The sequence below is a fragment of the Caloenas nicobarica genome, chromosome 12 (assembly GCF_036013445.1).
Source record: "Caloenas nicobarica isolate bCalNic1 chromosome 12, bCalNic1.hap1, whole genome shotgun sequence".
NCBI classification, from domain to species: Eukaryota; Metazoa; Chordata; class Aves; order Columbiformes; family Columbidae; genus Caloenas; species Caloenas nicobarica.
Genome location: NC_088256.1, coordinates 13,319,494 through 13,337,132, shown reverse-complemented (window position 1 = coordinate 13,337,132; position 17,639 = coordinate 13,319,494). Strand labels below are relative to the sequence as shown.

At 55.4% G+C, this 17,639-nt stretch overlaps 3 protein-coding genes across 4 annotated transcripts; 1 reads left to right on the top strand and 2 right to left on the bottom strand.

Annotated features, from left to right (window-relative positions):
• Positions 1-5,375: 5,375 nt before the first annotated feature.
• Positions 5,376-11,122, bottom strand: TAF7L (TATA-box binding protein associated factor 7 like). Its single transcript, XM_065643333.1, has 11 exons — positions 10,859-11,122; positions 10,065-10,143; positions 9,768-9,901; positions 9,244-9,370; positions 8,978-9,036; positions 7,877-7,949; positions 7,353-7,469; positions 6,965-7,153; positions 6,757-6,869; positions 6,393-6,452; positions 5,376-5,820 (listed from the first exon to the last, which is right to left on the bottom strand). The coding sequence occupies exons 1-11, from the start codon at positions 10,922-10,924 to the stop codon at positions 5,776-5,778; spliced, it is 1,062 nt and encodes a 353-aa protein (XP_065499405.1). The 5' UTR covers positions 10,925-11,122; the 3' UTR covers positions 5,376-5,775.
• A 68-nt stretch (positions 11,123-11,190) lies between these two features.
• Positions 11,191-15,607, top strand: LOC135993465 (magnesium transporter NIPA2-like). Of its 2 annotated transcripts, none has more exons than XM_065643357.1 (5): positions 11,191-11,339; positions 11,794-11,850; positions 12,573-12,663; positions 12,815-12,975; positions 14,258-15,607. In XM_065643357.1, the coding sequence occupies exons 1-5, from the start codon at positions 11,201-11,203 to the stop codon at positions 14,887-14,889; spliced, it is 1,080 nt and encodes a 359-aa protein (XP_065499429.1). In that variant the 5' UTR covers positions 11,191-11,200; the 3' UTR covers positions 14,890-15,607. The 2 variants fall into 2 exon arrangements, with proteins under 2 accessions (XP_065499429.1, XP_065499430.1); XM_065643358.1 differs by having other exon boundaries at positions 11,255-11,335.
• Positions 15,608-15,960: 353 nt separating this feature from the next.
• On the bottom strand, positions 15,961-16,812 carry NDUFA1 (NADH:ubiquinone oxidoreductase subunit A1). Its single transcript, XM_065643359.1, has 3 exons — positions 16,631-16,812; positions 16,341-16,430; positions 15,961-16,057 (listed from the first exon to the last, which is right to left on the bottom strand). Exons 1-3 carry the CDS (start codon positions 16,730-16,732, stop codon positions 16,037-16,039), a joined length of 213 nt encoding a protein of 70 aa, XP_065499431.1. The 5' UTR covers positions 16,733-16,812; the 3' UTR covers positions 15,961-16,036.
• Between the last annotated feature and the right edge of the window lie 827 nt (positions 16,813-17,639).

Here is a 17,639-nt window from a genome sequence, read left to right as displayed (position 1 = left end):
GAGTCAGGGCAGCTCCCAGCGCCGAGCCAACCTGGCACTGCTCCTGCAGGGCTGCTGGGACGTGGGTGGCCCTGTGTCACACTAGCTGTTCACACCATTTGAGGTGGAGCAGCAGGTGTGAGCAAAGCTCTGGGCTCCCCAGGCACAAGTGTGTCCTCTGACCACCATCTTTCTTTATCCCTTTCCTCAGGGCTATGCAGGAGCCTGAGGGCTGGGACAGGGGCTGTGTGGGGACAGTCCCTTTTCCTCGCCCAGGAACTTCTGCTGTAGGAAATCCTTCAGCCCCAGGAAGGATGTAGGCAGCAGTGGGATGCTGGGCAGGCAGTCTTCTCTCTCTGTGTGTTCTCCCTGGAGCCCCGTTATGTCTCCAGTGCCCACAGGTGTCCGGGCGCCCCTGCCCCAAGAGCTTCCCAAGTTGCCCATGTCTCTGTGGCGCAGCGAGGGGCTCAGCTGAGGACTGGCCCAGGCTGAGGCTGGGGGCTCTCAGGTCCTCCCCCACACACAGGGTGCAGCCCAGGGTGAAGCCTGCCCAGGACTGATCCTTGTAGGGCTGGATCTGCTCTCGCCCCTGCCTGGAAGGGCTGGTGGTTCTGGGCAAAGGCCTGACATGATGCTACTGCAGGGACTCTCTCACACAGGAGAGATTCAGAAGCTTAAATGGGAGCAAAATGCAGCCTCTTAAACTCCCCTTCTCAAGGGTAAAGCAAGATGCCCCATCCCCATCCCTGCACCGCAGGCTCCAGAGCAAGGCAAGGAGTGCGGGCTGTGATCAAGGAAAGCCGATCCCATCCAGGAACAAATCCAGTGCGTGGTGCCAAGGAAAAGCTTTTATTTCTCAGCCAGCAAAGCTCAGCAGGGCCCAGCTGAAAGGCACTGGAGCCAACGAGTCGGGACAGGGAGGCAGCAGGCGCTGCTGCACAGCAGGGCTGGAGGTCCCGGCGGTGACAGGGTGACAGCCTTGTTCCCATGTCTCCAGCCCTGGGGCTCCCTCTCAGGCTACAGCAGCCCTGCTGCCAGTGCTGTGCCTCTTCGTTAGCGGTCCAGCAGCCTTTCCCTCATCCATGTGTAACAGGCCTTGCTCAGGGCTGGCCGTGCCCCAGGGTCACATCCTCAAGCTCTCTGCTCTTGCTGTACTGCCCTAGGGGTGCGTTACCCCTTTCCCTGGCTGCTATGGGGCAGGGGGGCACTTTTGGCCCTCCACTCAGCTCCTCGCTTGCCCCCAAGTGCCCAGCCTGGAGCACTGCCCCGGGGCTGAAGCTGTCTGGAGGGATGTTGCTTTCCCCAGCATTCCCCCAGCTGTTGCCTGCTCGCTGCTCCCCACAGCTCCGTTCTTCCAGCACTTCTCCGGGTGTTTTGTCCTCCAGCTCTTGGGTCCCCTTGGCTGGCCCCAGTCCCTCACTGGGGGGTCCTGGCTCAGCCCCAGCTATGCTCCATGTGCCAGCTCCCTCTGCCCCACATGTTTTCTGCTCCCCACATTGCCCTACAGCCAGATTTTCCATCTCTGCTGCTGGGCGCTCTTCCTCTTTGTCCTCATCCACTTTCTCCTCCTCCACCTTCTCCTCCTCCCTCTCCTCTTTTTTTTCCTCCTCTACCTTCTTCACGTCTTCTTTCTCTGTCTCCACCTCTTCCCCCTTCTCCTTTTCCTTCTCTACCTTCTCCTTTTCTTCCTCTTCTCCGTCCTCCACCCTCACCTCCTCCTCCTCCCTCTCCTTTTTTTTTGCCTCCTCTACCTTCTTCACTACTTCTTCCTCCTTCTCCACCTCTTCCCTCTCCTTTTTTTCCTCCTCCCCCTCCTCTTCTTCCTCTTCCCCCTCCTTCTCTTTCTCATCTTCCTCCTCTGACTCCCAGCTCTCTGGCTCTGCCCCACTGGTGCCCAGGTTTGCTTCTTCCCCCAGTCCCATCCCATCCCTCGCTTCCACCTCCCCCTCTGCAGGCTGCCCCTGGCCTGTCTGTTCTGGTGCTGCCCCTTCACCTCTGGCCCCGAGGGTCCCTTGTTCTGCTTGGTCAGCCCCTGGTTGTTCTGCTTCTTCAGTCCCTGCACCCTGCTCCCCCTGCCCAGGGGTCTCTGGGACCCCAGCCTCACCCTGGGGTGCCTCTTCCTGCAACATCACCCCATCACCCACCTGCCTGTTCTCCTGCCCCTCACCGGCCTGTGGCCCCTGGGGCGGCTGGAAGAGCCCCTGGTAGCGCTTCCGATCCTCCACATGCTTCTTCCTCATCCTCTCCCCCAGCTGCTTCAGCTCCTTCTTCACGGCAGCCGCCATGGAGGGGTCAAGGTGAGCCACCCGCAGGAAGTCCTCCCGTGCCTCTCGCTCATTCCAGACAGCAGCGTGGGCCTTCGCCCGCTTGAAATAAGCCTTGGCATTGTCTGCCGGGAGAGGAGAGCCCCCGGTGGGGGTCCTGCAGCTCAGGGCCACCAGCCACAGGAGCTGGAGACCCTGGGAACCCAGGGGACATGGAGCATGGGGGTGGACACACTTGTAGGTAGGGGTACCGTCATGCACAGGGGGACCTGGGCCATGCATGGTGCCACCGTGGGCACCAGGGGACGTAGAGTGCAGGGAACATCATAGGCAAGGGAAACCATGGTGGGCAGGGGGGTCTGGATGATGTAGGACAAGATCATGGGCAGTGGGACACAGAGGACATGAGGTGCAGGTGCCATTGTGGGCAGGGGAAATCAGGGGCAGGACGACCTGGGTCACAGGTTCTGCATTTGACACGGGGATCCAGATGACACAGGTACCTTCACAGGCAGATGGAAGTGGGACGGGTATTGTCATGGATAGGGGATCCGGAAGACAGAGTCCCCAGGGGCTGAGGACACAGTGCTGGGGTGGGATGCAGGGCATGGGTACCGTTGTGTTTCTGCAGGAGCTCCGTCGTGTGCTCCAGCACCTCGTAGTATTCGCCCAGCTCCAGCTGGCACTGGCAGTAGTTGAGCACCAGCGGTGTGACCAGGCTCTCCAGCTTCAGCCAGCCATCCTCCCACGGCTTCTCCTGCCCCAGGAAGTCCCAGTGGATGGTTCAGGGCTGTGGCCGTCCCCTCCCAGGCACTCAGGGCCCACTGGGGAGAATTTTTCTGAGGAAACCCAGGCAGGGATGACAGGAGGTGGCCAGGTCCTGCTCACCTTGGCCTGGAGGTTCCTCAAGCAGATGACAGCCTCCTGGTACTTGGCTGCTGCCTGCCCAAACTCCTTGCGGAGGACGAGGCGGTTTCCCTCGCTGTGCAGGACGGGCACCGCCGCCAGCTTCTCCTCCTTGCTCATGGCCCAGGTGTCACGCTTGTACGCTGAGGGCTCCTCCACCTGCATGGGCAGCAGGAGATGAGCTGCCTGCCCTGGCCGTCCCCACGCTGGCAGCTCTCCCTGCCATCCCCCTTACCCGGAACAACTCCAAGATGAAGATGAGGGGCTGTGGCGTCCGCTGCAGTTCGTCCAGGTCGTCATAGCCCGTGCTGTGGTAGTCAAACATGTTACCCATGCCACAGCGGTGCTTCTGCCCTTCCAGAGGGTCCCGGCCCTCCGCGATCCTCCGCATGCCCCTGGAGACCAGGGCGTACATGCCCGTGTGCTGCAAGGAGGGGGAGCACCCTGCTCAGCTGCATGGGGCCAGCCTGCACCCCCCTTCCTCTGCGGCAGCCCCCCGGTGCTGTGCCTAAGTGATATCTGTGCCCCCGTGCTTGCACCAGACAAGGCTGGAGCATCTCTGGGGTGCACGGTCCTGTGCCCCGGCTCTGCAGAAAGGAGGTCCTGTGCCCGCTGGCCCCTCACTCACGATGGCATCGCACCAGAACTCGGCCACCTCCCCGGTTCTCATGGAGCTCAGCAGGGTCTCCCAAATCTCCAGCTTGAACATCTTGCCCACGATGATCTCCATGGGGATGCCAGCTTCCCGGCTGTCGTCAATCACTGTCCGCTCAAAGTCATCCTTCAGCGTCTGGAAGTGGAAGGTGATCTGCCCCAGAGAAAGGTGAGTGTTGAGCTAGGACAGGCACGGCAGCGGGAGCCATCTGTCCCCTCGCCAGCCCCAAATCCTTCTGCCACAGGGCCAGTACACAGGGCCAAGCCTGCTCCCAGTGAGGTGCTGGTTTGATTGGCAGCTCTCCATCTACAGCAGGAGATTGTGCTTCCTACCCATTTGTCTTAGACAGCAAGCAGATGGTGGAGCATCTTAATGCCTATCAGTGCTATATCTGGCTGCTCTCTTTGGGTTCCCCATTATAACCCAGTTCAGAGAGTGGGCCCACAGCGTGTGCCAGGACCTGGCAGAACCCATGCTGATCTTCCCATTCCCACAGGCTCGGGGGTCCTCAGAAGCCCCCAAAAGCTCCCCATTGGCACCCCTCACTCCTGTTTGACACACCAGGAAAGACAGATTTCCAGCAACCTGGCTGCTGAGCTCCGATGGCCTCAGGACAAGAGGGAGAAGGCAGATAACAGCACCAATACAAGGTGAAGGCAGTGGGCAACGTTGGCTGTCACTGCCAGGGCGATGTGGCTGCCTGTGCCCAAAATAGCCATTCCTGCACCCCCCACTTACGAGGGATCTCCTGGAGATAGGATCTCCCCATACCACAGACCTGGAGCTCAGCTTGTGAGCAGGGAAATCTAACTGTAATGGGCTGGGATGGTGTCATCAGAACCCTCCACTCTCCCAGAGCTTTGGGTAACAACCAAGATGACTTACCTTGCTCCCATCCTGCAACTTTGGCAGCTCTCCTTGACCTCCATGCAGAATCTTCTTTTTGACCCCTTCCACATTCAGCAGGTAGGTTTCCTCCATGACTGCTCCTGATGGTCCCCAGGAGCAGGTCACAGGCACATACACACAGGTGTGCTCTGGCCCTTCCTGAGCTCCACGTCTTCCTTACGCTATCTCCATTTCTTGACTATCTGGACACGCACACCACTTCCCAGGGCTGCCACTGGCCTTTTGCTTTCCGTGCTGGGGGCAGAGTTTGGAAGCCTTCTCCCCTTCCCGTGCTCTTCGAGTTGTGAGAGGGATGTCCTGTCGTGGCACACCCTCGCTGAAGCCCGAGGTGCTTTCCGTTGCGTTCTGGAACTGCCTTTCTAATCCTCTTCCCACCCTGTCAGGTTAATCTGGGATTGGCCTGCCTCGTCTGTGAGGAATTAAAGAAACTCCCTGATCAGAAGCGCCTCGCTCCTCCCACAAAGCAAGGGCTTGCGGGGTCCCCTTCACGCACAGTCCCCCTTTGAGTCAGACGCGCAAGGAGCATTTCAGCAGAGCCCAGTAAAGCCGGTGCGAGCACCAGCCTGGGCTGAGTGTGGTCAGGCACAACTGGCAAGAGGCAGCGCTGGTCTGTACTCTAGAGACCGCACTGGTCTGTACTCCAGAGACCACGCAGGAATGGATCAGGGTTGGAAACGATACTTTATTGAGTCTGGTTTCCAGAAACAAGCGTTCCTCAAGCAAGGAACAAGCTTCTACCAGGCCACAGCCCATCAAGTCCAAGACTCAGTAACATGTAGAAAGCTGCACCGCATAGTCCCATGGAGAATTAAACCCCTCTCAGAGAATGGTGCTGAATATTTACAGTGTTCTGGCTGCTCTCACAGACATAGTCCAATCCTTCAGCTCCACCAGCCAAGCCGAGCACAATGTCTGTGAGAGCAGCTCTGGACACGGAGCCTCCAGCCCTGCCCGGCAGCACAGCTGGCAGCAGCGGTGTGTGCCTGGAGCAAAAACTTCAGCGTGGCAGATGAAGAAACACTTTCAGCTCTTCTCGCAGATACAAAGACCCAGGCCCGCTCCTCACTTCTCCATGAGGGCCTCCAGCTGCTCCTGCAGGGACGTCATCTGGGAAAAGGAGGCAAGGCATTACAGCAAGGCACGGCTGGGACTCCCGGCAGCTCCAGCCCAAGCCCTTCTGCGTTTCTGTGGATCTTCCACCTACGCCAGTGGCTGTTTTGCCCATATGTGGCAGAACTCAGCATTGCCCACAGGTGAAGTTGCACAACAGGAACCCAGGAGTGGGAACCTCCTGCCTTGGTTGAAACTCAAAAGAGCTGCCCAGGCAAGAAATCTGCCAAGACCCTACAGCTACTGTCTGTCTCGTACACGGGTGCTAGTGGGTTTCTGTGTCGTGTTTTACCCCAGGCAGCAATCTTAGTAGCCTTAGACTGCTGGCCAGACGTGTTTTGGCAAACTGCTCCTTCAGAAGGAAGGCTGCAATCAACCCCCTTTCCTATACCGCCCTGTCCCTTAGGAAGCTCCATGCGACTACAGATGATGTACAACCACACCTGACCTGTAACACTGGAGTTCAAAGCAGCTGGTGTGGTACAAGTTTCAGGAAACTTTGTCAGGGGCAAAGCCTAAAACTGCATCGTGCCCCAGTCCTCCCCACTCCACTGTGGGGGTTTCCTCACCTGCTGCTTCTCTCGCTCTTCCTGCTGCTTGAACTCATCCAGCACGGCCTGGAGACGGGTCTGCAGAGACAAACATGCCAGATCACAGTCACCGATGTGCTCTCAACTGAATAGGTGCTGGCACATGTCAAATGATGCAGCAAGCCCCAAGCTGCACTGACAACCAGCCCTCCTTATCTCCCCTAGTTTTATGGACTGCTTTGCCTCCATGGGGAAATGCTGGAGTGTGTATGGTCACATCACAGTTATTTTTAACCCAGCAGGCACCTGGCTTTTCCAGGGCAGCAGCTGAATCAGTCCACTGGATCTAATGGCAAGCCAGTGCTAAGCAGAAGACTTGAAGAGACCCCAGGAAAGCTCTCACCTTGAGGGCTAGGTTCTCCACTTTCATGATGAGATCTTCCTGGCGCTTCCTCCTGTCCTGGGTCTCCTGGAGTTTACTTTTCAGGTTGTCAATCTGCTTCTGGATCCCCATAACTGGAAGAGAGAGTGAGCACAGAACAGCAGCAGAGCTGGGCAGTGCAGCCTGCCTGGCACTCCGGTGATTCCGCTGTGCTATGCCACCCTCTCACCTATCTGGTTGGACCCCTCGTTCTCCTGCTGCTGCCCATCGGACTCATTCAGCTTGTCCTGCAACTGCCTCTCCAAATCCTCCTCAGTGTCCATGATGTTCAGGTCTTCATCATCATGATGATCCCTCTCATCTTCATCTTCACTGCTGCTGCTGATGTCATTAAATATCTCCCGCAGTTCATCATGTTCTAGGAGGGTACAAAATGGAAGAGGAAAATCACAGCTGATGACCTCCCAGCACCCTTTGCCTGCCAGGGCCCATACAGGGATGTACAAGGTGTCTGTCTCAACACCCTCTCTCCTCTCTGGGTAGGGTTTAACCCTGAGAGAATGAGCCCAACCAATTAGTGAGTGGCTAGAAAGAAAACAACAGCTTCCCCACTGCACCTGAGGAGCCATGGCCTTGCTTATGTCCCGACATCCCTGGAGAGGAAATGTCCAGGCTGGTGAGTGAACCATGGTTGTCTACTTCTTTTGTTTCATCTTCAGCAATGACTTCCCAGCCTGACAGCAGGAAGAGATGAGTCAAGGGAAAAATAGGAACATGAAAGATGCAATATGATGAAACAATGCTAAAAACTGCAGATCACTGTCCCTCCAACAAGTCTGGCCTTGCAGCAAAGGACATCCACAACCAGCCACCCCAGCCCCCTTTTTCGATGGCTTCTCTGCTGTTACCTAAGCTTCTGCTCAGTACAACAATACAGTCTGCAAGGAAGGTCACCACGAAGAAACAATGAGCTTTGAAGAAATCAAAGATGAAGCTCCAAAACTTCATTACCTCTTGTGTGCTTATCTCCCGTCTCTCACACCCACACAAAGCTGAACTTGTCTCTCTCCTTTCCACAACCCCCAGGTCACACATAAGTGTCCTGTCCCCCACTTGAGCTTATTTCCTCCCAAAAGGATACGGACACTGACAGCTTCAGCATCGGTGCTCAGGAGACGCTTCACCTCTTTTTCCACATCAGGAGACTCAATATACTGGGCCAGAGAGGGGAAAAAGAACAGAGACACTGTTAATTGCCTTGTGCATGCTGCTGGTGCTTGTCAACTCCAACCCTCCACCTCTGAACAGAGCTCCATTTCAAGCCTCTCTTCTCTTATGCTCGCTGTTCAGCCTATGCTCATGTTCACTCTAAAAGTAGTTTATGCACCTCTAGAAAGCAATTTGTCCTTTTTGTACAGAGCTCCTTGGTGGGTTGTATGCTCTCACTTTTCTACTTTTACTACTTATGAAATAAGACTTTCCATGTTTATGCAGAAAGTCCTTGAGGTGCTGTTTCCTGATGGATGGTCAACTCAACTCCTTCCTATCTCGCTCAAAAGAAGGTTTCATTTTTCACTTTTAAATTAGCCAGGAATCTTAATGCAGTGACATCAAATCTCTCCTGTGGGCTATAAGAATGTCTCAAGTAATTTGTTTCCCAAATGTCATGCAAAACAGCACTCCATCCTGTTCTCAGAAACTGCAAAGCAGAGAAGAACAAGCCTTTCCAGCCTCACAAAGCTACAGCTCCCCAGCACCTTGCCTGGCTTGCGCAGATGCACAGAGACGGTCTCTTGAGATCCATCTGTTGTCACTCCCCCAGCTGAAATGACAAGTTATTCTATTTGTAGTGTTGCTTTTTGGGGAAGTGAACAGGCCATGCATAGAGAGAAGATTTCAGCTGGGAAAGCAGGAACGAGTGAAGCCTCATTTCCCTGCGAGGCTTCCTTTCCTCTCTGTGAGCAGGAAGAGGCATGCTGTGGCCAGGCAGCCACAGGAATGGAGCCCAGCAGTTCTCTGCAGAAGACACTCCCCTCAGGAGCATCTTGAAAAACATGGAAGAAGCATCCAAATAAGTGTTTAAATCTACTGCCCTCCCTTCACTCTCATCTCAGGCAAGGAAACATGTGAAGCAATGTTAAGAAATTACATGTCTCTGGACTAACAGAAAGTTACAGCTCTAATGTCTCTGCCTTCCTATCCCTTGGTTATTGCATCTGCATCTGTGCAAGAAGCAACTCACCTTCTTCTTAGCTGTCTTCCGGAACCGTCTCTTCCGTACATTTTTCAGGGGAAGAGTGACTGTGACGGAGGAAACAGATGGCGTGTGTCAGGCAGATGGCCCCACAGGAGAGTTGGTGCCAAAAGGGAGAAGATCCCTTCGAGAATAGAACAAGCACAGAAAACGGAGCAGGAGCACAGCCGGGACAAGGCAGTGGTGAGTGCCCTGCACAGCTGTGGGGACACTGCGGTGGTGGGATGGAGGGGTTTGGCACAGCCTCTACTCACTGCCATGGTTCCAGATGAATTTCTTCTCTCTGTCCTTGTCCTTCTTCTTGTTTGCCTTGGGGTCAGTGCTCACAGTTTGTTCTTCCAAAGGCGGGTAGAGATCACCATCCACAGTGCAAACAAGCATCTGGAATCGCCACATAAACACAAAGGGTGCTTGTCGTAACGCAAGGACAAAACAATGCGAAAGCTTTACTGGAAAATGAACAGTGACTGCCCGCTGCATGTTGTGAGCCAAAGGGATTCACAGGCATGGGGCGGGAGAAACACGTCTCACACCCAGCTCAGTTCATATCTAAACGCAGCAGCTGTTAAGCTGTTACAAGGACAACCACATTTCATGCTTCAGAAAGGGGATTTCTAAACACCAGGCGGAGTGGCAAATTTTGAACTGCTAATATTGTGAGAATACAGAAATTGGCCATGTTATACTGGGTGTCCAGCTGTCAAAATGTGCAAGGGTTTTCCTGGAGAGCAGAGCAAGGAATTAAGCTGTTGGGGCAGGTAAGAAGGACAGCTCATACCTGGCAAATATCTGCTGTCTTATAGAAGGTTTTCTTGTCGATGGTTTTTAAGCTCTCGATGATGCAGGGCAGATCCACCAGCTTGGCCGCCAGTGGTACCCGGTCTACCCGGACAATCCCGTGGCGCCCATCCGCTGTGAAAAGCCATGGGACAGGTTAGCGCTGTCACTGAACAGCTAAACTGAGTGACACATGCCTGGGGAGCAGAAATTTAATGCGAAAAACACATGCAAGTTGCACAGCTTCACTTGCGGACAGTCAGAGGAGTTCTGCGATGCTCTGACTCCGCTCACTCACCGTGTAGCTCAATGGTGAGCCTGTCCTTCAAGTTGACATTCCCGGACTGTACCGCTCGCCGCACAGTGGATGCATATTCCTGGGAAGGTTGGACAGATTTACATCAGGACTGGTTGTGCCTCCTCCGAGAATCGCCCAAGGCTTCCATCCAACCTACCCAGCTTTAAACACCCCCCTGCCATCCCAACACTTTGAAACGACTGCAAGAGCTGCAATGAAAACTGCACCCTCCTCCCAATACCATGCGCTCACCCTGTGGCTCTGCTGTTCCCAGTGCCCATCACACCCCCAGACACGATACAGCTGTGACAACAGCGTGAGGCCCCGACAGAGACACCGTGCCAGGGGACGCAGCTCTGGGGGAGGCTAAAGCTCCCCTTGCCAAGTCTCGTGGTCTCGGCAAGACAGTCTCAGCTTTAAGCACCTAATAGCACCAAGTGCACTGCCAGCCATAGCGACTGAGCACCCGGCCCTTGCTGAAGCTCTGCCCTCACAGAAATTTCCTCCCTAACCCTCCCAGTCGTCTGGCAGGCCTCCTGCCCTGTGTTGCAGGAGCACGCCTCAAGAGGAACCCAGGGAAAACCTGTTCGAACGACACCGAACGGGCTGCCCAAGGCCAAAAGGCACCCAGCCTGCTCCCACGGTCCTCGCCAGGTTCGCAGGCCTCCCACGGTCATCCCCGCCCCGCTGGCCCCCCCAGCCCGGTGCTGGCCCCCCCAGCCCGGTGCTGGCCCCGCGACCGAACCGAGCAGCCCCGGGAGCGCCCCCGGGCCCCGCGCCGAGCGGGCTCTCACCGGCGGCAGCCGCAGCACGAACTGGCTCTCCAGCTCATGCGGAGCATCGTCCTTGCTCTTACTCATATCTTCTTCTTCGGCTTAGAAACCCAGACGCGATCACCTCGCCGCCAAGGAGGTGAACTCAGCCCAACGCCACCCCGGGCCAGACTCTGGCCCACGGGCGTGCTGCACAGGGGGAAGCCGGGACCTTTCGGGGGCTGCGACACCCCCACGGCCCCACCCCCGCTGCCGGTGCCCCGCTCGGGCGGAAGCCGGGCCCGTGCCCCGGCGCAGACCCGCCCGTTCCGCCCCGCCCGGGACGGGTGTTGGCGTCGCACCGGAAGCGGCGGCGGGGCCGCCATGGGGGCTGCGGGCGGGCGGGCCGGCTTCTCCGTGGGGCTGGGGCTGGCCCTGGCCTCCAGCGCCTTCATCGGCAGCAGCTTCATCCTCAAGAAGAAGGGGCTGCTCCGGCTGTGCCGCCGCGGCCGCGTCAGGGCAGGTAGCGGGGGGGAGCTGGGGCTGGCGGGAGGGGACGCGCAGGAAGCCCCGGTGCCGCCTGCGAGCGGCCCGGCCCGGCCCCGCCGGCTCAGCCCGCGCCGCGCCGGGCCCCCGCCGCGCCCTCCGTGCCCGCGGGGTGTCTGGCCTAAAAGCAGGTGTGTTCCTCAGGGCTGGCCGTCGCCCGTAGCCGACAGAGATGCGTTTCTAGAACCACTCACGCGTTCTTGAAACTGCTGCCTTTCAAACACGGGAGAAGCGGGGGGTAAAATCTTTGCTTTTAGGGTGAAAGAATCAGTTCTGGCCCATGCCTGGGTCAGGCCATAATGTGACAGGGCGGGCAGACCCAAGGCTGCTGTGTGCTTCCCGCTTGCTTTTCCAAGGCAGTTCTGGCAGGATAATGAGCTTTTTGTGCAGCTTCATCTGAGGTTTCTTGTCACCATTTCTTCATTACTTAGGGCAAGGAGGTCACGCGTACCTGCACGAATGGCTTTGGTGGGCAGGGCTGCTGTGCAGTAAGTACCCGCTGTGAAACTGTAGCAAAACACACTTGAGAGTGCCTTGGTCGTTGTTTCCAGTTGCTTTTGTGTTTTACTGTTATGATGGTTGTTTGACTGCTTGATGTTTTTTCTGAGCATCTGAGGATATTGTCAACCTAATTTTAACTCTAAAACATTCTAAAGTCTCATGCGTTACCAGGTTTCTCTGCTAAATAGGAGTTGAGAAGCTGGTCAAACTGGATTGGGTTAAGTGCCTCTGGAAATGGCCTGCCCAGATGATGCAGTTATAATGGTGTATCTAGCGCTATGGGTTTAGTACTACAGCAATTTCAGCAGCTTTATTTTACACTTTTCAACATTAATAACCAATTGTACTTTATTTACCCTATAAAAAGCTGTTCGAAGAGAAGAATATGACTTAGAAATACGAAACAGGTCAAAACTCCTTTCAGCTTTGAGGACATTATGGAAATATTTTTCTGTGGTTACTGTTCAGCTGCATAGTGACATGTGATTAAGGATCACGATGCATAACCATGAGCCTTCTCTTCCCAAGAAAACCTGTATCAGGCTCTGCTTGTCCTTGTTGGGGCTGTTCTTTCATGGTTGCACTACATACCTCAGAGAAACATGGGGCACTCAGGTGGAAACTGAGGCTGTCTTCTGACTGCACCCAAATTTGCATTATGCTGAATTGCACCTACTTTGATGCTCACCTGACAGAGTTTTTCTTGCAGTGGGAGTTGGAGAAGCTGCAAATTTCGCTGCCTATGCCTTTGCCCCTGCAACGCTAGTAACTCCACTGGGTGCTCTAAGTGTCCTTGTTAGGTAAGCAGCTGCAGAAACACCCTCACCTCACCTACACACCTTAGTGGTCAAAGCAGTTGCTCTGCTTTCCTCTGTCTCTTCCCTCAGGTACTCCATCCCTTGGCCTAATTTGGGTTTTTTTGTTTGGTTGCTTTTTTTTACTGTCTTTCAGTGCAGTTCTGTCTTCGACCTTCCTGAATGAGCAGCTGAATGTTCATGGGAAGATTGGCTGCATCCTCAGTATCCTAGGTTCCACGGTGATGGTGATCCATGCTCCACAGGAAGAAGAGGTTTCCAGCCTGGAGTCAATGGCAGAGAAGCTGAAAGATCCAGGTACTTAAATAGAAGAGGTCCTGTCAGCTTCAAGCTTGGAAATGACAGTAGCGGTAGTATACAACTTGGCTGGATTGGGAGGACTGAACTAAAGGTTAATTGAGCTGTTTCTTGTTCTGTGCACCAGTGGAGGAAACATTCCCCTGTGTCGAGAAGAGCTTGTGGGTTGCCTTCTGTGGTGGTAAAAGGCTGGGGTTTCCATGCCCTAAATGTGAAAGATTGCTGTCAGTCAAACAGAATTTCATACATGTGCTTGGAGGATTTACACCTTATTAGCTACCTCAAAACATAGAGGGACATGTCATCTTCAGAATGGCTTTTTAGGACTGTCAAGTCCTCTTGACCCTGGATAAAAGAAGCAGATGGGAACCCCACTTCACAGAGAGGGGGTCTGGGTGGTGCTCCCAAGTCAGTGGGTCTGTGCGGAAGCAGGAATGAGAACTTGGGTTATTAAGTTACCAAGTGTGGCTTTTTTGTACTGCCTGGAAGGTATAGATGCAAAAAGTGAAGTGCATGGGAATTAGCTGCAGGTGTGAGCAGAAGGGGTTGGCCTGTCGCAGTGCAGGCACAGGCGAGGAAATCCCTGTACATGAGGGTGCAGTGGTGGCTGAGAGAAGACGGGAGGAACTTCAGGCCAAGATGGATGAGTGATTCAAGTTATGCCCAAGGTCAAGTGGTCCTGATATTTATGTTAGAGGATGAATCAAGTTGCAAGGACATGATTTGCTCAATAGCATGAATGGTAGAATAAGCCACAGGAAATGGAGGAAGGAAGCACAGGGAGAAGAGCAAAGCAGAGAAAGAGGTAGATGCTGCTGCTTATTAGAGCGCTCTGGCAGGCCCTCGCACTCCTGTGATGTGGCACTTTCCTCTTTATCCCGCCACAGCCTGCAGAGTTCAGCTAGAGCTTCCTGAGCCTTCTGCCAGCCTCTTGGGCATCCTGCTGAGCTGTACCCCCTTGTCTTCCTGGTCAGCAAGCCCCCCACCTCCAGTAGCGCCCTGGCTGTCCCTACCCCTTCCCCTATGGGCAGCTGTATCCTGACAGGCTGACTCGTGGGGCGGTGCTGTGATCAGCACTGTAAAGAGCTGCTGTTGTCTCTGCAGCTTTGCTCAGCCTGGAGAGAAACTCTGCATCCCAACCCCAGTCCCTACAGGTGGAAGTTAAAAAGACCAGACTGATGGGGCACTTACCTGCCTGTCCTCCATCTCTAATTGCTGTTCAGCTACATGTTACTGGTGCTGTTGTTCTCTGATAGAGCTCTTTAATTCTGCTTTCCCCAAGGATTCATTGTATTTGCTGTGTGTGTCCTGGTGAGCTCCCTTCTACTTATTTTTGTGGCTGGACCACGTTATGGACAGAGCAACGTCTTGGTTTATGTTTTGGTCTGCTCTGCCATCGGCTCGCTTTCAGTGTCCTGTGTCAAAGGCTTGGGGATTGCCCTGAAAGAACTGTTTTCTGGGAAGCCAGTCCTGAAAGAACCACTGGGCTGGGTGCTCCTCGTGTGCCTGGTGATCTGCATCAGCATCCAGATCAACTACCTGAACAAAGCCTTGGACATCTTCAACACATCTGTGGTCACACCCATTTACTATGTGCTGTTCACCACAGCAGTCATGATGTGCTCTGCCATCCTCTTCAAGGAGTGGCAGCACATGGTGCTGGACAACATCATCGGCACCATCAGCGGCTTCCTCACCATCGTGTCCGGCATCTTCCTCCTGCACGCCTTCAGGGACATGCCCTTTGCTCCCGACCTCCTGCCCCTGTTCCTGCAGCAAGGCAGGGCAGAGCTGCAGGCCACATGGAGGAGTGCAGACAGACACCAGTCGTGTCAGCACCAGCCTCTTCTGTCCTCAGAGGACAAAGGTTCTCAGAGCACAGAGGAGGAAGAGGAGGAAGGTGGGAGCGTGTGAGGAAGCCTCTGAACTGCAAGCTGTCTGTTCTCACTCCTGAGCAGCCTCTCTGCAAGGCTGAACGTGCTGCCTCAGCTGCTGCCAGCTACTGCTGCACTAGCAGGAGTTGACAGTTACTGTCTACCTTCCCCAGGCAGGAGATGTGTGACCTGTCACTGCCAGGAGGCTGACACGGACAGCAGCCTCCTGCGGCTACAGACAGGATCCCTGGGAACCGCCCAGTTCCTGGGATCTGGTGCCTCTTCACTGTTCTTTTAGATGAAGAATTGATCAGCCCTCGTCAGGACACAGGCGCTGGCTGTGGAGAGGCCTGCAGCACTAACATGGTGCTAACCCTTACTGAATGTGAAGACCAGCCATTCGGGCAGGCCTTACGGCATTTTTTTAAAACTATACATAGAAGACTAACAGTTACAAAATAATCTAATGTGGTGCTAAGGTTACATGGAGAGAAGATGGATATCTGGCTTTAAAGATGATATATTCAGAATATTAATTCAAAAATTCCTCTGTCAAGTACTTGTTTTCCTCACTCTGCTAGAATTTATTTACAGATGCACATCCAAGAACAGAATACAGTGAAAACTGGAAAACTTCAATGGTGCTGCCACGTGCTTCTGTGGCTCTTACAGAGGGACCGACCTCTTCATTCAGTGTCTGCTGTGCAGGTCGATGAAGCACCTGCTTACTGTATTGTATTAAAAAATGATTTGTTGCATTACTGAGTGGCTAGTGATACATCTGTACTGAGAGCTGGGTCAGCACTGAGAGGCATGAAGGATTATAGGGGCAGGAAGAACCATGTGGATACTTGGGGGAAGCTCAAGATAGGGACAGGAGAGAGAATTGCTTCCTCTGGGAACAGGGGTGGTCTAGGAGTCCTTAGCTATCTAGGTCAATTTCTGAAAGATAGCTAGACAGCTGTGTCCTCCCTGTTCTTATCTCAACCCATGAACCTTTCATTACATTTTCTCTCCCCTGTCCAGCTGAGGAGGCGAGTGATAAAACATCTTTGGTGGGTACCTGGTGTCTAGCTGGGGTCAACCCATCATAACAACACAGATGCAAGGATTGAATACATGTATATCTTTATTAAAGAGTTAAATCATTTTATATAGATATGTGGATTCTTCAAAGTGCCACCACCTTAGTCTATGTTCTCCAGACCCTGAAAAAGAAAAATAGCAGTTTCTGCACCATTCTCATTGTTAATTTGCAACAGTGCATAGCTGAAAATGCAGGTTTTCAAACTATGCTTCTTAAGTACCCAAATCCTAATTTCAAAAAAAAATTAAATGCACATGCCCACATGCAGGCCAGCTGCATGTACAGAGCGAGCTCCCACAGCCCCAGGAGCAACCAGTGCCCATTGCAGAGCCCGCGGGAGCTAGAGCAGCAGTGCACGGCTCCCGCTTCCCCCGCGGCACCTGCCCAGGGCCCCGACCACCTGCCTTGGACACGTAGTACTTGTTGACACCGGACACCCGCCTGTCTCTTTCCATCAGGTTCCACTGGAAGGGGTAGCGGGCGATCCGCTTCTCCTGCGGACACGCACGGGGCTGCCTGTTACTGCCCCCGGGGAGGGAAGGGACCCCAGGGGGATGTGGGATCCCAGGGGGAAGGGAAGGGAGGCCCGGAGGGGGAAGGGGGAGCCCAGGGGGATGTGGGATCCCGGAGGGAAGGGGGGCCCCGGGATCCCGGGCCGTGGGGGGTGTGAGCGGCCCGGTGTCCCCGCGCTGACCTTGCCGCCGTTGCACAAGCGGTGCATGTAGACGGTGGAGAGGCCGGGGATGGCGAGGCAGAGGCCCATGATGGCCATGCCGGGCAGGATCTCGTACCACATCCCGCCGCTGCCGCCGCCCGCTCCGCCGCCCCGGCTCCCCGCGGGCACTCCCGGCCTGCCCCGCGCGCCTTCCCGGCCTGCCCCGCGCGCCTTCCCGGCCTGCCCCGCGCCACCGCCGCTGCCGGGGCCGGCCCGGGAGGGGGCGGCAGTGACAGCGCCGCCAAGGGACCGCTCCTCAGTGGTGCCGGGGCAGGACATGAAGCCGCGGCCGCGCCCCAGTCCGCCCAGCGGCGGTCCCGGCCCCGGCCGCTGACCGTGCCGGGTCCCGCGGGCCCCCAGGGACATGCCGGGAGCCGTAGTCCGCCACGGCCTCACCTGGAGCACCGTGTGCGGTTCTGGGCGCCACAGGATAAAAAAGGATACTAAGCTACCAGAGGGTGTCCAGCAGAGGGCTGCAAAGTTGCTGAAGGGTTTGGAGGGGAAGCCGTATGAGGAGCGGCTGAAGTCACTTGGTGTGTTCAGCCTGGAGGAGACTGAGGGGAGAGCTCCTGCGGTTACACAAGGGGTCAGGAGGGGCAGGTGCCGAACTCTTCTCTTTAGTGACCAATGACAGAACCCAGGGGAATGGCAGGAAGATGTGCCAGAGGAGGTTTAGGGTGGACATGAGGAAAAGGTTCTTCACCCAGAGGGTGCTGGACACTGGAACAGGCTCCCCAGGGAGGTGTCACGGCCCCAACCTGACAGTGTTCAAGAAGAGACTGGACACCCTCAGACACATGGTGTGACCTGTGGGGTTGTCCTGTGCAGGGACAGGAGCTGGACCCGATGGTCCTTGTGGGTCCCTTCCAGCTCAGGACATTGTGTACGGAAGCGCTCTGGCACGCCCCGGTGCATGCCGGGAGCTGTAGTCCGGCAGCGGGGAGGCCGAGGCTCGTGGCCCTTTAAGGCGCAGTCGCGCGAGAGGCGC

Bases quoted from the DNA above. Each gene is read 5' to 3' on its own strand.
- TAF7L (XM_065643333.1), bottom strand. From the start codon at position 10,924: ATGAGTAAGAGCAAGGACGATGCTCCGCATGAGCTGGAGAGCCAGTTC. The intron at 9,037-9,243 runs GTGAGTAGAGGC...CCTCCGTCACAG, and splicing joins ATTCATCTGGAACCATGGCA to TCACTCTTCCCCTGAAAAAT. The intron at 6,453-6,756 runs GTGAGAGCTTTC...TTGTCTCTGCAG, and splicing joins TGGAGAACCTAGCCCTCAAG to ACCCGTCTCCAGGCCGTGCT.
- NDUFA1 (XM_065643359.1), bottom strand. From the start codon at position 16,732: ATGTGGTACGAGATCCTGCCCGGCATGGCCATCATGGGCCTCTGCCTC. The intron at 16,431-16,630 runs GTCAGCGCGGGG...GCGTGTCCGCAG, and splicing joins GCTTGTGCAACGGCGGCAAG to GAGAAGCGGATCGCCCGCTA. The intron at 16,058-16,340 runs GCAGGTGGTCGG...TTTCTTTTTCAG, and splicing joins ACAAGTACTACGTGTCCAAG to GGTCTGGAGAACATAGACTA.
- LOC135993465 (XM_065643357.1), top strand. From the start codon at position 11,201: ATGGGGGCTGCGGGCGGGCGGGCCGGCTTCTCCGTGGGGCTGGGGCTG. The intron at 11,851-12,572 runs GTAAGTACCCGC...TTTTTCTTGCAG, and splicing joins GTGGGCAGGGCTGCTGTGCA to TGGGAGTTGGAGAAGCTGCA. The intron at 12,976-14,257 runs GTACTTAAATAG...GCTTTCCCCAAG, and splicing joins AGAGAAGCTGAAAGATCCAG to GATTCATTGTATTTGCTGTG.